This window comes from Lolium rigidum, chromosome 5 (genome assembly GCF_022539505.1).
Source record: "Lolium rigidum isolate FL_2022 chromosome 5, APGP_CSIRO_Lrig_0.1, whole genome shotgun sequence".
In the NCBI taxonomy this organism is placed as follows: domain Eukaryota; kingdom Viridiplantae; phylum Streptophyta; class Magnoliopsida; order Poales; family Poaceae; genus Lolium; species Lolium rigidum.
Genome location: NC_061512.1, coordinates 240,733,938 through 240,750,649, shown reverse-complemented (window position 1 = coordinate 240,750,649; position 16,712 = coordinate 240,733,938). Strand labels below are relative to the sequence as shown.

The 16,712-nt window shown below is 46.4% G+C and overlaps 2 protein-coding genes across 2 annotated transcripts; both read left to right on the top strand.

Annotated features, from left to right (window-relative positions):
* Positions 1-2,053: 2,053 nt before the first annotated feature.
* Positions 2,054-6,475, top strand: LOC124654807. Its single transcript, XM_047193793.1, has 4 exons — positions 2,054-3,032; positions 3,255-3,539; positions 3,792-3,883; positions 5,271-6,475. The coding sequence occupies exons 1-4, from the start codon at positions 2,076-2,078 to the stop codon at positions 6,172-6,174; spliced, it is 2,238 nt and encodes a 745-aa protein (XP_047049749.1). The 5' UTR covers positions 2,054-2,075; the 3' UTR covers positions 6,175-6,475.
* A 4,887-nt stretch (positions 6,476-11,362) lies between these two features.
* On the top strand, positions 11,363-16,432 carry LOC124653280 (probable hydroxyacylglutathione hydrolase 2, chloroplastic). The gene is made up of 8 exons (XM_047192351.1): positions 11,363-11,464; positions 11,797-11,982; positions 12,912-13,115; positions 13,722-13,845; positions 14,601-14,701; positions 15,263-15,337; positions 15,520-15,618; positions 15,990-16,432. Exons 1-8 carry the CDS (start codon positions 11,393-11,395, stop codon positions 16,134-16,136), a joined length of 1,008 nt encoding a protein of 335 aa, XP_047048307.1. The 5' UTR covers positions 11,363-11,392; the 3' UTR covers positions 16,137-16,432.
* Positions 16,433-16,712: the final 280 nt, after the last annotated feature.

Genomic DNA, 16,712 nt, shown 5'->3' with positions numbered 1-16,712 from the left:
ATGCGGTCGCACATACTAAACACACGTATGTACTTGTATGACCCTTTCTTTGTAGAAAAATGAGATATACAATGAACGTTTTGATATATTTTTTTGAATAAACGCGATCGCATGAGCTACAGGTGATTTCCGTGTGGATATCATTTGTAATTCGCAAAATAAAATGCCTAGGATTTATCACGGCTTTTTTTTTATGAGCAGTAACTTTTGTGACTCCTCACTGGCAGCCCCACTCGGCAGCACGGGGAAAGCAACTTCCCACCTCAACAACAACGCACCACCCACCCACGCACGCACGCCGCGCAACACGAGGCTCTGCCACAGTGAATCGCCGCCGCTGGCGTTCGCGTGTTGTCAGCTCTGCTCCGGACGGTTACTACCCCACCCCACTCCCCACTCCCCAACCAGAGCAAGAGAGAGAAACAAAGAGCCACCGCACCGGTCTCCGTTCCCATTCTCGCTTTCCTCTCTCTTCCAGCTCCTTCTCCCAAGCTCACAGCGGCGCGCCGCCCCAGAGCCATAACCAGAACCAGCCAGAGAGAGAGAGAGTGGAGGAAGGGAGATTCTTGGACGCGGCCTGACGCGCAGTGCCTAGACCTGCGGGCGGACCTGCAGGATCGTCGATAGGTCCTGCGCCGCGGCGGCAGAGCAGAGCAGGCACGCCACCGCTGCCGGCCTATCACGGGCGTGCGGCGGGCTACGGGCTCGAGAACCCGCGGGGCGCCTCCTTCTTCCTCCTCCACTGCGGCCACACCAAAGGGGCAAGCAGTTCAGCGGCCGGGAGATTGATTGATTCCTGCGCCGGCGCCCGCTGATTTCCGCCAAAGGTTGGTTCTCTCCCCGCTGCTGATTAAATTTCTTCTGTCTGCCCCCGATAGATTCGCCGTCCTCCTCTTGCTCGACCGCTCGCCGCGCCCGATAGCCAATTTCATGGACACGCCCTCTTCGTCTCGCACCGCCTTCCGTCCCCCACCTTAATTTCTCCCACGATTCACTCGCGAGAACTCGGTACGGACGGAAGCTCCGGCCGGCCCCTCCAGCCCTGCCATTTCCTCGGAGAAGCACTGCTTAGCAAGCAGCACGAGCCAAGCCAGAATGATTCTTGGAACTATCCGGCGCCCCCCGCTTCACTCCCAACTGTCATTTCTTTAAACGTCCCAGAATAATTTCACAAGCTCAAGTTGTACCACGCACAAGATTCGGCCCGGCGGTTCTGTTCATCCGTTTATTCCGCCCCCGCAATTCCTCCCGGCGGAATTTTTCTGGTTGGATTCGGGGAGAGAAGGCAGGACACAGGACCACCGAGCCCGCCCGCCCGCCCGCCCGCCCACATTGACGCCATGATGAGGCTTTCTGGTGGTATCTGCTTGCGCCGTGGCGTTTGTTGAGCCTGTCGCCTCCCTCCCAGGCTCCCGCCCCGGCTCGGGCCCCCCATTGCTTCGGACCCAACCCAGTTCCTCGCAAGCAATGCCATGGCAGCTTTCTTCCTCGCTGCATAATTGCGTTCCTGGCGGCAGCACCACTTCTCGCGCACTCATTTATGTGCTTTCTCGTACTGTTTTGCCATGTTAGTGGTACTGTTGGATAGGCGCGTGCTTGATTGATTTTCCTTTTCTTCCTCCTTGGTCCTCGCCGTCGTCCTTATCCCTGAAAATCATTGGGTTACGGCCACCGATTCTTCTGCGTTGCCGTCTCATTTCCAGTACTCTATTTATTTGATGGTGACACGGCCTGCGACTATTTCAGTTTGCATTCGGAATTACTGAATTCATGTCCGTTGATTAAGTTCTGACAGATAGTAGTAGTACTGCGGTTTAAACCAACCAGTAAATCTGAGGGTCCTTGCGAGCCAGGTTTCTGTAATTACATTCACGAAAAGCTGCAACCATTATTGTGATCAGGGGTACTACTGTTTTCACTTTTGATAGAGGCAGCCAGGCCTGGTTGGCTGCCAGCGAATTGATGACTTTCTTTTTTTTTGGTTCTCATTCTTCATGTTACCATATGTATATAAATAATCTAACTGCTGAATTTGTTTGAACATCACAGAGTAATGCGCATAACGACTCGCATCAATGGCGTCGCTGGTGCCCGGTGTCCTCGTCAAGCTCCTCCAGCACATGAACACGGATGTTAAAGTCGCAGGCGAGCATCGGTCGTCGCTGCTTCAGGTTGTCAGCATTGTGCCAGCGCTCTCCGGGAGTGATCTTTTCACCAACCAAGGGTTCTACCTCAAGGTGTCCGATTCTTCCCACGCCACCTACGTCACCCTCCCCGAGGAGCAGCATGATCTCATCTTGAGCGACAAGATTCAGCTAGGGCAGTTCATCCATGTAGACCGCCTGGAGGCGGCTACCCCGGTGCCCATACTCTGGGGAGTTCGGCCAGTCCCTGGCCGCCATGCTTGCGTTGGCAACCCTGAGGACCTTGTGTTGACTAGCTCTTCTGGCAGCAAGAAGGCGCAGCCAGCCAATGGATCGAAAGCAACCAACGGAGTGAAAGATGCTGGCCTTATGTCTCTAGAAAAGGAGAAGAGCAAGTTAGAGAAAATAAATGCTTCCCACAAAACCGTTGGGACGGAAAATAAGAAACCGCTGCTGACTAAGTCAAAATCTTCACTGTCAAAACAGGCTTTGAATGCGGTTGCTGATAAGAAGGAAGCGGTGAAACCGAAGACAAGGCCTGGTAGTGTTAGATCAACGCCTTCATCTCCAACCAGTGTGTATTCTATGCCTGGAACATTTGACAGGTTTTCTAGTGACCTAAGACAGAGACACGGGGTAAAAGGAGCAGAGAAAGCAGCATCTTCTAGGCTCTCTTTGTTGGAAAGGGCAGCTTCAGTTTTGAAGGTTACCAGTGCAGGGAGGAGGTCCTCTGTAGGTAACTCGATCAGTAGCTCTTTGTTGGGTATTGGATCAGGACCAAAGGCCTTGAGAAGAAGCTGGGAAGGAGCTGTAGATACAAAAGGGAAAATCAACTCAGATTCGAAGACAACTAGAGCTGATAGGAAACCTGAGAACAGGGGTCCAACGGTATGTAACTATGTTGCTTGATGTGTTAAATTTGATGTGATCACTATCTTTGCTTGAGGATTATATTTCTTTTGAGTCTCTAGGAGATCAGAGTGATGATAGAGTCTTATCTGAAATTAATGATAGTATGCAAAGCAACATGATACAGTGGCATTATTTCTTTCTATACACTGATTTTGCGACAACAGTAACTCTGATAATCTTGAGATTTTTTATATGCAGACTCCTAGAAGAAAGCCACCAGTGAACGAGAAGGCGGCACATAAAGATGACAGTAAGAACCATAACCCTGCTAGAAAGAGCACAGCGAGCGCTCCTGCTCCTGCTCCTTCAGTTGATGCTGACAAAGCACCGAAGAAGCATCCTCCTACTCTAAAGAGGCCATCTGGGGTTTTAGGCAACCCAAATGCTACAAATTTGGTTAAGATTCCCCCGAACAGCAAAAAACTGACGGATGCTAGCAGTTCATGGACATCACTTCCTCCGCCACTTGCCAAATTAGGAAAGGTATGGCTAAGTTCATTGACATGATCAATATGGTTTTATTATACATTTAAAAAATGCCGTTATGGTTTGAGCGCACACTAGTATGGTGTTAACCATCTACTGCCAATATCTATGATTATTGATAAATTTTACTGATATCTGTGAGAAGAATTGTTGTAGAAAATTACCCTAGCGTGCTACCAAGATGGCACTTCTCCGCTCTGTTAGAATTTTATACCTGATGGTATGCTTTGTGGCATATTTCTGTTACAGGAGCTTCTGAAGTACAGAGAATCGGCGCAGGTAGCTGCTGTTGAAGCCATGCAGGAAGCTTCTGCTGCAGAAAGCTTGCTGAGATGTTTGAGGTACCTTTTTACCAGACAGCTGGCATTGGATGTTATCATTAAAGAATATTATCTGGTGATTCTTTGCTAATGACTTCCACCGACATCTCTTATTTATTTGTCTGTCAAGTATAATCTTCGATTTGTACTTATTATGGACAAAACATACTCCCTAATTATCGGTGTCCGCATGTTCAATACGTTGATGGCATCACATGCTCTGTCTATTAAGATATAGTAGAAGAGAATCTTTTAGTTTGATTGGGCCACACCATATCCTGGCATTGTTTGCTAGCTTTATCCAAGTATCAACAGATATGTATCAAATACTATTCTACTGGTGTACACTGCAGCTTATTAATTCAAAATTCGTAACTTTGGAATCGATTAATCCTCAGCTGCTATTGGGTCTCACATTGAATTACACTGTTATAGTTTTCACATGCTGGCTTCATATTTCAGTGTTAATGTTTGGGAAATCCTTTCCATATTGTTGAATAAACCATTCTTTTTAGTAAAAAAAAAAGAATCTACTGTTCATCAAAGACTTCCGAGCTGACCTGTTTGATAACAAGACCTTCAGAGCTTCACATGGCTTGTGGCCGTAGACAGCCTTGAATTGCATGTTCCTGTGCTGATGATGGGCATGCTAGATATACAGGACATGGTCAGCACACCAGTACAGACTGGTACTCAGTGATGTTTTTTTTAGCAAAGCCGGCTGCTGTTCATGTGACATGCCTCCTTTGCCCTAGCACCTCACGAGGGCAAGATCATCAATAACCCGTTGGTATCATGCTCCAAATGTCCCAAAACCTAGCTGGCTTGCATGCTGCAATAATGCCATCAACCAGCTCGGATCTTCCCTTTTGGAGACCCCACCCATGGTCCATCCCCAGCCATCTTTTAGTAGAGATCTGAGTGCAGGTGGTACATAGCTAGTACAGATTTTGAACTCAACTCACATAAACTGAAAGTGTATGTGAAATTCGTAACCATCTGTAGCATGAACAATTTACCAATTTGGACACTCCCAGGTGGATTGTTGTTTGCTTATGGATGACATTGTTTCTGAACTGTGTTTCTTGCTGCATGTGTGCATGGTCTACTGTGTTACCAGTTGCGTTGTACCTGCACTTGCTACTGTTTTCTTCTGCTAATATCAACCTGTCAGCTCCAGTGTTCTCTATTGTAAATCTCATGATTGTTAATGTACAATATTTTCAAACACTGCTGGGAAAATGTCAGCATTTCATCTAAAGTACTGTAAAATTTTACTGATGTACTATCATAGAGCTTTGTTACAAGTTACTGTAGGATCTGTACAGAGTTATTTTTTCTGAATTCGAATGATTTCAGTAATCTGGTGAGATTCTTACTTGGCTTTGCTTGTGTTTTGCCGGTGCAGCTCCTACGCGGAGGTGAGCTCGACGGCGGAGGAGCACAACCCGCAGCCAACTGTCGAGCAGTTCCTCGCCCTCCACGGAGCGCTTTCCCGCGCCACTGTTATCACCGACACCCTCACAAAGTCGGCAGCCTCGCCGGAATGCTCAGCGGCCAGCGACGCCGGGACGGTGGTCTCCGCAGCGGACGAAGAGACTGCTGCTGTCGCGGCGGAGCGGCAGCGCCGAGCCAAGTCCTGGGTGAACGCCGCGCTTGCCACGGACCTCTCTGCCTTTGGGCTCTACAACCTCAAGCAGGCCCCGGCCACGGTACCCTCGCCGCTGGCCGTGGTCGTCGTCGATGAGTCGGTGAAGCCGGCTGCAGCGGCGCCCAATGCCGTGAAGTCGTTATCTCCAGCGGCGAAGTCGCGGATGTCCCCTGCAAAGGGGAAGCCAAGGACGAGCCCGGTGACTATGACAGCGGCAGTGGTGGCGCCGCCGCCGGAGTGGGAGAGGGGAGTAGGCGCGGAGGAGAGGGGCCAGCTGGCTCGGCGGCTCGGGGAGGAGTCCAGGGGGTGGTTCCTCGGGTTCGTGGAGCGGTTCCTGGACGCCGACGTGTCGGCAGCGGCGCCATGGGACCGCGAGCGCGCGGCCAGGATGCTCCCGCAGCTGAAGCGCGTCAACGACTGGCTTGGCGAGATCGGGGCGCGCAGCGAGGCGCCTCCGCCGCTGGACGGGGACGAGGAGGATGCGCTGGCCACCACTCCCACTGCCGCGAACGGCGGCTGCGGCGTGCCCGAGGAGACGATCGAGCGGCTGAGGAAGAAGATCTACGAGTTCCTCCTCACCAACGTCGACTCAGCCGCCGCGGTGCTCGGCGGCGCGGCGTCCACACCGGCGCCGGCGCCGGCGAACGGGAAGAAGTTGTGACGTGGTCGGGACATTGGCTGAGGCCTAATTGGGCCTGGTGGTAGTTTGGAATTTGTTTGGGCCAAGGAATGGTCTTGGTTTGCTAATGTAGCTTGTAGGGCTTTTGTTGGGCTTTGGGTCCTCTAACCCTTCTCTCTCTCTCTCTCACTCTCGAAAGGTTGCAGAAAAAAGGTGGTGGTTTGACGAATTGACCTGTATTTATATTATTACTGATGTTTGATTTGATTGGGTAAATTAAATCTATTTTGCGAGTAATGTCACCTCCGACTTTTTTGAGGCAGGAAGGTGACTTGTGCTTAAATATCATCAATTGTTTGATTTTGATTTGGTGTTAGTTTTTAGACGGAAGGCTCAAGATGAGCCCGGCTTTAAATTAATGAAGCCACACAACGGCAGAGTACATAAGACAGACAATCACAACAGTGCAAACATGCTCCTAACCGAGCAAAGCATCCACAGCACAGACGAGAGGAATCGCCCCAACGAGGCCTCTCAACATGCACAACGAACTAGTCCGATACAAGGGATAACAAGGTGAAAAAGAAGAAAAACTAGCTCGACACGGTCCACCGGCGAAGGTCCTCACGCTGGACGGTCCCGGATGTTGGCGTGGAGTGAGCGAAGCCTCCCGATCGCCAACTCCAACGCCTCGCGGTCCTGCCGCCTAGCCACTGGCTTCCACACACGTAAGTACATCGGCATTTTGTATAAGGCGTCGAGCGAGCTGCGAAGGGAAAATCCCTTCAATAGAAAACTTGTTCCTAATATTCCAAAGCCCCCAGACACGGGGCCGAACAGACAAATCCGAGAGAACCCTTTTCGTTTGACCTACGAGGTCATCCGGGAGCCTATACGGCTCCGCGAAGCAAGTGGGGTTCCGAGTGCACCCGAGCAGGTTCCCGAACTGCGCTCCACATGAATCTTGCCGGTGGGCGAGAGGAAGAAAATGTGGGCGGTGTCTTCCAATTCCGAACAAAGGGCGCATCGCCCCGACGATGGGCCCCTTCTACGGCGGATATTATCATTCGAGGGAAGGCGGTTCCGGAGAAGTTGCCAGATGAAGATGCGGATTTTCATGGGCACCGCGATCTTCCAGATATCACTAAAGTGCTTACGCGGCGTCCCCTGACAGAGCCTCCTATATAGGGACTTGACAGAGAATTTGCCAGAGGGTTCAAGGGCCCAGGAGATGATGTCCGGGCCATCAGAGAGCTCTGTAGAAGTAGAAGCTCATGGGAACAGTGAGCACGACCTTCAGAGTAATCGAGGAAACGGTTTACCGTTACTTGTTTTGGATTCTCTTGCTAAGTCAAAGGGTCATTCCTCCCTGTGCATTGTTTAGTGAACTTTTTCTTTGTGAATTTGTTTAGTGGGGGTTATCCTAAGTTGGGGTTATACAAAAACAATAGCTCAAAGAGGTCATGCTTACCACCTGTGTAAAGTGGGAAGTGTATAAAAAGTTTGTATGGAAACATGACGATGAGAGTTGATAAGTCACGGATCTTGTCACGATCAATAGCGGCATGCGACCTAAAACGACGATCTAAGTGGTCTATTTGGTCCGTTTGAGTCACACCGTGGATAGAATTTGGGCCTCGGTCCGGTTTGTGAAGGCCAATGCGTCCAATGGTGTAAGCCATTCGGTCCACGGTCAACTTTTTTTGTCATCAAAAAATTTGACCATTATATTTACAACAAAAATGAGACCGATATGTAAAATAAATGGTGTTTATAAATATAAACAGTTTACAACGAAATAGTTTCAAACAACAGAATTTGACTAGGTAGGTTTCCCACATGAGCTCACGTATGCTCAATCATCATAAGTAACCAAGGAAACAATTACCGTTACTTGTGGCTCGAGTTGTCTTGCTTAAGTCAAAGTGTCAACATGGTGCGCTGTTTAGTGAACTCTTCTTTTGTTTCTTTCTGGCAAAATGTTTAGTGACCTCTTCCATCTTCCGAAGCAAGGATTCTGTCATAATCATCTATGCAATATTCGCATAAGCTTCTAACATGCCGCACGTGGAGACAAAGAAAAGTGATCTTCGAAGGAGATACCTTAATTCAAGAGCATTGTTCTTAACTTTGGGAAACAAAACTTTAAACACGGCAAGTGAAAAAAGCACGAGAAAGTGATTTACTATTGTTCTTCTTAAGCGAATTGATTTCCGAGCATTGCAAATAGGCATGCAATTTACAACATGACTTATTACCAATGCTTGATTTGATTGGGTAAATTAACTTTTGATTCCCCCCACCCCCGGGTTTTTTGAGGGCAAAAAGTGACATGTGATTCTTTTCGAGAGTGCACCAAAAAACGTAGTACCATATTTTTATAGAAGGCAGAATTTGAAAAATTGACATGCGATTACATTTGTGCGATTGTATAAACATTATCTATGTACCCCATTAGAGAAGATGAAACTCGCGGGAACAACAGGTAAAATGGTTTATCGGTACTTGTCTCGAGTCCTCTTGCGAAGTCTACGTCACTAGTGGAGAAGAGGCCTTTGGACCCAAGCAAATGACCCACTGCTGAACCAAACCGGGTCCAATGCCCCCATATCATGATCCAGAGACGGCATCGATGATCGAACGGGCGGCTAGAGCTCAGGGAGCATCAGTTGAGTACGAAGATTACTATCCAACGGCTCAAGTGGTAAACACGTATAAATACGGAAAAGATCTCGTCAAACCTGGCGAGCTCGCGCATCTAGGGACTCGGATGCGAAGGTTGCATGACTCGGTACCCGAAAGCCTCGTCGAAGAAGTGAAACCTACATCACGGTGTATCTTAGAGATGAGCATTACTTCCGGGGGAAGACGAGATAAACATTGAGTTATGCGAACTGTTTCGGTTATTCAATCAAGACGCCCTCGACAAAGCTGTCATCGATTGCTACTGCGCTCGTAAGTGATTTATTTGTGTAATTAAGTTTGTAGCTCATTCATTTGCACTAACAATTATCCTCATTATATTCTTTGTGTACGCTATACATTTAATTATGCGTAATGAAGAAGTCTGGAATACAAAAGAGGCAAGCTCCTACCGCTGGGGTTCATAGACCCAAACACGGTTTTCATGAAGTTACGGTTCGAGACTTCGCCAAGGACACAAAGGACAACATCGTAATGTTTTTAGAGAAGCAAGCAGACAAAGAGGATATATTCTTTCCCTACAACTTCAAGTGAGTGTTATATATAACATACATTATGCTTGTGCACCTTCCACTTTATTCTCGTAATCATTGAGCTATGCTTGTGCGGTTTCCATTTTATTCTCCTAATCATTGATCTTCACCTTGGAGTCGTAAACGTCATGGACTCGAAACGTACGGAATATGCGGAATGGGCGGACATGGCTGCCATCCTCCAGAGGTAGTTTCAATCAATTTCGTATTGGCATCTTCATCTGCTCTAATTCGAAGATATCATCAACTAATCAATTACTCATTTACTCATTATTTTTTGCCGGCAGGGGCTTGGAAACGGTTCATCAATACTGTTCGGGTGAATGGTGGAAACCGGAGCTTACATTTAGAGATTACCCCGTAAGTAGTACTATATATATAGCTATGTCCGTGAAACTTTATATATGATATTTACTTTCAATACGATGCTTGATTATTAGTTTGATCGAACTATTTTTTCGTAAAGTGTATGAGGCGAGAACAAGGGAATAACTTATGTGGATACTACGTCCGCACCTTCATGCGTGACATGGCTCTGTCCCAAGGGTGGGGATCCCCAAATACACCACACTCGTGTACGATAACAAATTTTCACAATTAATCTTAATTAGTACCATCTATTGTATTGAGTTCCATTCATATATTGATCTCCTTTTTTAAATATAGATGAAACGCCTCACGGGACACTCTCATAACAACGGATCAAATAAAAGCAATTCAAGAGGAAATCGCGGGATTCTTTATTACCGAGGTCCTTACCCCAGTGGAGAGCACTATCGGAAGATCGTGACGGCGGAGGATATTCGTTCGAGAAAAGTTGTATTGTAAATATGCATGCATTACGTGTACCGTGTTGACTATGTCGTCTACTCGTTGACGATGTCTATATATATTCATGACGATTTTTTGTGGTTTCTTGAATGATATATATATGCATTGCTGAAACTCGCCGCGGCAAGGGAAACGATCGTTTCTCGCCGCGCGCAGAAACGCTGGTACAGCCCAAATCCGTGCCGCGGCAGAGAAATAGCAATTCTCGTCGCAGGCGAGAAACATAGGCCCGGTTCAGTACCACTGAACCGGGACCAAAGCCCTTCCAGCCGCGAGCTCCCTGGTCGCACCACGTGTTGAGGCCTTTAGGCCGGTTATGCTGAATCGGGACTAAAGTGCACCCTTTAGTCCCGCCTAGTTGGTCCCGGTTCGGGAACCGGGTCTAAAGGCCCAAATGGACCGGGCCTATTGCCCCGTTTTCCACTAGTGGTGCCAACCACCCGTCCATCACGGTGCATTGTTTAGTGAACTCTTTTGTCGCTGTCAGCCGTGCTATGATATAATGTGGGGGTTATACGATGATGCCACGCTTTCCAATTATGTATGCCGGGGAATCGTCGATGTGCACACAAAGCTTGTTTATTTGGACTCATTTAGACTCTACACCATGACGATATGAGTTAACCAGAAGGCAAGAATGTTGTACTCCGTATCTTCTACGAGCAGCACACGTGTCGGCGCTTCAGAAACACAGCCGAAGAATCGTAAAAACCCTGCCAGAATAAAACGGGAAACGTAAAAGCAAACCCGTGTCCGTCCACGTAAAAACCCGCGGTTTCCCGTCCAAGGCTCTCAACTGTATTATAGTATCGCCGTACTCTCACGCGCGCGTCGGCGCGTGACGCCCACCCACCACCCCGGGAGGAGCCCACCGCCGTCGATCTGCCCACCGACGCTCAGGGACGCGCCACGTGGAGCTCCGGCCGGCCGCCACAGAAGGAGCCCCGTCCGGTGGGGCCGGGGCCGGGTCCGGCCGCGACAGCACAATCACAGCCGGCCAACCTCCTTCTCCTTCTCCCCCACTACTTGCCTTCCCCTCCCCGTCTCTCCCCATTGCTTTCTCCGTTCCCCCACCGTGACCTCGCCCGCCCACCGCGCGCGCCTGACCTCGACGCGACGCGGCGGCGCCGGCGGGAGCGCGCGAGGGAGGAGGAGGAGGAGCGGCGGGCGGGCGGCAAGGAAGGAAGGAAGGAATGCGGATGTTTTCCAAGGCGTGCTCCCTCGTCGTCTCCTCCCTGCCCCGCTGCTCCTCCTCCGCCCCAACGGTACGGTGCCCGCCCCTCCTCTCCTCCTCCCCCTCTCTCTGTACCTACCCGTCGCCTTCCACGCGATTTCGCGCCGCGCGTTTGGATCTGGGCCGCCGCCCGCAACCGCTTCGGCGTGAACGAACCAACGAACTGACGAACGATACCGGCGCTTTTGCGATCCGGTCCCTCGGTTCCCGCGATTTTGCTGACTGCTCCGTTGTTTCTACTTTATTTCGTTCAATCTCTCGTGTGAACCGCCCAGCGCGGAATTGGTCTCGCCAATCTGATTCCACGAGCTGTATGATTGGCTACTGTGACTTACGAAACCTGCTGCTCCTGTTGTTTTGCAGATGAGGGGCCAGCCGTCGCTGATACCCAGGGTGAGCAGGAAGTGGCTCGGGAAGCCGCTCATGTACGGGATCGGCTCGCTGCTCGTCATGCCGCTCAGGACGCTGCACGGGGTGGGCCGCATGTTCGGCGCGGCGCGATACCTCTGCAACATGACCAGCGTATCCTCCTCGCTGCAAATCGAGCTCGTGAGCCCTCTCAAACTCTTTTCGCTATTATTATATAATCTGTCAATCGTCCTGTTCCAGTCGTTGCTACTGAAACCTGAGCGTCGTAGATGTTTGCTTGTGAACGTAACCTCTACCTAGCTGCCGGGTTGACATAGCGGTCAAAAATATAGAAGGGGGGTTATTAGTCTGCTGGCTGTTTGCTTCAGGAGACCATTCAACAGTAAGAGATGTTTGCTGATGTGGACTAGCTATAGCCGGTTGCGACGAGTGTGTCTCACAACTGCGTGGTATTGCTAGCAGCATTGCTTTCGGAGAGAAACTAAGGGCCGTTCCCAGTAGAAAAGGCTTTGTCATATTCTTCGTCCACTCCACCACTCATATTGCTTTATGCTGCTTCATTTTCTATCTTGTTGCCTAACTATCACGAGATGTGTTGGACACCTTAGACTGCATCTTTTCTTTGTTGCCAAACCTTATCAGTGTACTATGGTGGGACAGATGATGCCCACCTCTCTTTAGTTTGCTCTCGACCCTTTCATGTTTGCAGTTCCTTTCAGACACCTGATTTTCATCTTCCGGTTAATGTCTGGGCAGCATTACTTGTATCTCTCCAAGATATACCAGCTGTTTATGTGCAGGATTTTCACTCTTAAGAGGGAATAGCATGAATGCATGCCCTCCACATTTTATTGTTTCGCACTAACAAGTACTCCCTACGTTCGTGTTTAATTGATGCCGGATATACATACAATCTCTACTAGCTAGCCTTGCCATCGCGTCAATTAAATAAGAATGGAGGTAGTAGTATATTGTAGCTAGCTGAACAACGGAACCTCTGCTGTCTACACATTTCACTTATCTTCCTTTATGTAGATGTCTCTTGCTTGGCATTCATACACTTACACTTCCTTCCGATGTTTCTTAACTATGCTCTGCATCCTTCGTAGGTACCCTGTCTTCAAGATAACTACGCATACATCTTGCATGATGTGGATACTGGAACAGTCGGAGTTGTAGACCCTTCTGAGGCGATGCCTATCATAAACGCATTAGAAAAGAGAAACCAGAACTTGACCTATATATTGAACACTCATCATCACTATGATCATACTGGTGGCAACTTGGAACTGAAGGCAAAGTATGGTGCAAAGGTATATAGTTGGCTTCCTCCTTTGCTTTTCTATTTTATTCTCTATTGCTTAGAGACTGCGTGAAGCCATTAAAATGTGCACTAGTATGAGATAAACTGAAGCTAAATTAGATATTACATGAACATTTTGCTCTACCAGATATTATTGGCAGTCATATCAACAATTATCCGTCAAATTTAAGGGCGTGAGATAGAATTTTATTACTGATGTTGGAAGTTTAATTGTTGAAATGGATTTTCGTTGTTCCTTGAATGCAAATTGTTCAAGTAGTATGAGATAAAGTGAAAAAGATTTAGATATCACTTAGCATTTTGCTGTACCAGATATTATTGATAGTCCTATCAACAATTATATGTCAAATTTAAGGACACAAGATCGAGGTTTATAACTAATGTCAGAATTTAGTTGTTGAAATGGCTTTTCGTTGTTCTTGGTTTAAATTGTTCTTAAAGTAGTAAATATAAAAGGTAAAGGTTCTCTTGGTGAATAAATGGAAATGATTGACAAAAGTTTGTTTTCTAGCTTTCCCCTACAACAAAATTGTGAACCAAATGAGAAATGATGATATCTTCAGCTTTTGTTTTCTAACAATAATATTCTTACTAGGTAATTGGTTCTGAGAAGGATAAAGATAGAATTCCTGGCATTGACATAACCCTAAGCGACGGTCACACGTGGATGTTTGCCGGTCATCAAGTTCTTGTAATGGAAACTCCTGGCCATACATTAGGTGTGTAATTGCAAAATTCTTAATTGTTTTGACTTATCTTCTTAGTTGTTGTCTAGGCAGAATTATTAAGTTCTGCTGGGTATGTATTGGTTTAGCTTTACCGGAAATGGTGCTAATTTCTGCACCTGATGGTTTTAGAATTCAAAAACCAGTTATAATAAGTTAGTAGAAAAACCTAATCAAGACATGTGTGCCTTATGGGATGATGAAGTGCGAACCTGCAAATTTTGAGCCAAAGAGGAGCACTTGTGTGCTGTGCAAGAAAAAAATGTCAGGAAAGTCCAATATAACAACCCTAACTTTGACACAGTTTTTCTTTCTGCCCAGGATACAAAGTCATATTTGTGATCTGAATTTCAACTTCATTCAGCATCTTGCATATGTGCTTTTAGAGTTTATCAAAACTTAGAAGCTTGATTTGCTGGCCAAAGTTCATATGCATCCTTGATCATTTGATGATGTCACCACTAGGAGTATACTGCTTAAAATTTTAATTTACTCAGTACCTGCTTTTCTTACCTTTTCTTCTACACAAACTTATATCATTTGTGGTTGTTCATGGTTGATGTCTTCTCAAAGTGCAGAAGTAGTGACCTGCCTTTATGGAACATTTTTTGAGCTATTAAGGCTTGCCATACTTTATGGCACGTGTGCGGTTGTGTCGCTGGATATGCATATTAAGTTTGTTTGGAAAATAAGTTTCGGTGCAAGACAGTTTTCAAGAAATTCATCCGCTCCTCTTTCTTTTCTATTAGGCCATCTGAGCTTTTACTTCCCTGGATCTGGAGCAATATTTACAGGTGATACCTTGTTTAGTCTATCATGCGGAAAGCTTTTTGAGGGAACTCCAGAGCAGGTTAGATATCTTTGTATACATGTCTACTCTGTAATAGTTCAAATGTTCATATGTTATGCTCTTTGAGTTTGTCTATTTCCATCCATGTGCTTTCAGATTTTCCAATTGGATGTGTGTAATAAGCTACTTCTTTGCCAATGTTCTTGCTTCCAGAATATAAGGAACTTACCGCTAACAGATTCCCTTAATTGAGACTAATAAGCATGTTGGAGAGAGTTTCAATATAAACTGAACCATTAGAACCTATCAACCATGAGCAATAGAATAAATTTAGAAAGGTCTGTATTAATAATTATAACAAGTGAGATTTTGCTACATCGAGTATTCCTGCACTTCATTTATTTGAACAGCAAATGAGGAACAATTGTCATCAAATCTAAGTGCTCACACCTTCCACTAGAATCGGTTACTCACAAAAAAAGATTGGTAGGTTATGGATTGTAATGGTTTGTTTGTTTGTGGTTTGCTCCATTCTCCTTTTTGTAGATTTTAACTAATGTAGTTCTTTGTAAGCATCAGTGAGACTTATGTATATCACCATTTTCCGTGAACTTGCTGCAGATGCACTCTTCACTCCAGAAAATTGTAGCTCTTCCAGATGTGACGAAGGTGTACTGTGGACATGAATATACTCTGGTGAATGATATTTCCACTCAAATCTAGACATTTTCTACTCCCTCCAATTCATATTACTTGCCACTAGTATGGATGTATCTAGAACTAAAATATGTCTAGATACATCTGTATTAGTGGCAACTAATATGGATCGGAGGGAGTACATTAACCTGGTATCTAATGCTGGAAGTGCCTCCTTGCAGAGCAATTCGAAGTTTGCCTTAAGCATAGAACCAGGAAACGAAGATCTTCAGGAATATGCTGCAAGTACAGCTGAGCTGCGCAATAAGAATACACCAACGGTAATATAGCTTATGTAACCATTTGCATGTCTAACTTTTAACATACATCAGTTTGTGCATTTGATGTCTTCTACTTCCAAGTTCTGCTGCTATATTATTCGTAAATATTGCTGCTTATTCCATTAATTTGTTAGTATGTTCAGTAGAAGTATGGTCTGCAAACGAGAGCTGCAGTTAAAACATTAGGCTGTTTTTGTCTTCATGATGTACCAGATCTCTGCTTGCAGTTTAGATGGCTACTAACATAACAAAATAAGCATGATGTATGGTATAAATCAGAGTTTCAGATTGCATGGTGTGTAATTTATTTCAGGATTTGGAATTTTCAACAATGCGTAACCTGGTAAATTTCCTGGATTCTTGTTTTCCAGGTGCCAACAACAATTGGGAGAGAGAAGCAGTGCAATCCCTTCTTGAGAACTTCCAGTCCAGAGATCAAGAAAATGCTCTCCATTCCGGATCATTTCGATGATGCACGTGTTCTTGAAGTTGTCCGACGGGCAAAGGATAACTTTTGACTAACCACAAAGACAGCTCTCATAAAAAGATGATCCAGCTATCTCGTCGAAGAGAGAAGCGGACAAAGAACCCCCACAAAATCCCCAAGGGAAGGAAAGGAACACTGGAGGAAATGTGTATAGCTCGATGTTCCTAAAATGCTTGGGCGGAAAATTGCCTCAGGTTGTATGTAGGTTGCATAGTGATTGTTAATCCGATAGCAGTCGGTTATTCTTTTGTCGACTACAAAATAAATTGTGTTCTGTTATCCTCTCTATTGGGGAACAGAAAGCCAGTTAGCTGTTTCGTAGTCCTTGGTTCCTCGTTTTCTTGGCATTCGTCATTGTTGTCGCTGTTTCGTGATCTGTCTTACGGTGGATAATATTTGCATTATGTGACAACGTAGACGACACACTGGATCACTCCAATGTAAAGGAATCAACAACTATGCAAGTTTACAATTGTAAACCTAGATCAATTCTGTCACTTCCGGATGATGTACATAATCAATCATGTAAGCAGTCTTTTCCTTGACGGCATAAATGCCAGGCTTGCAATCTACGTCGCACTTTGTAAAGTGGTGCTCAGTCACCATT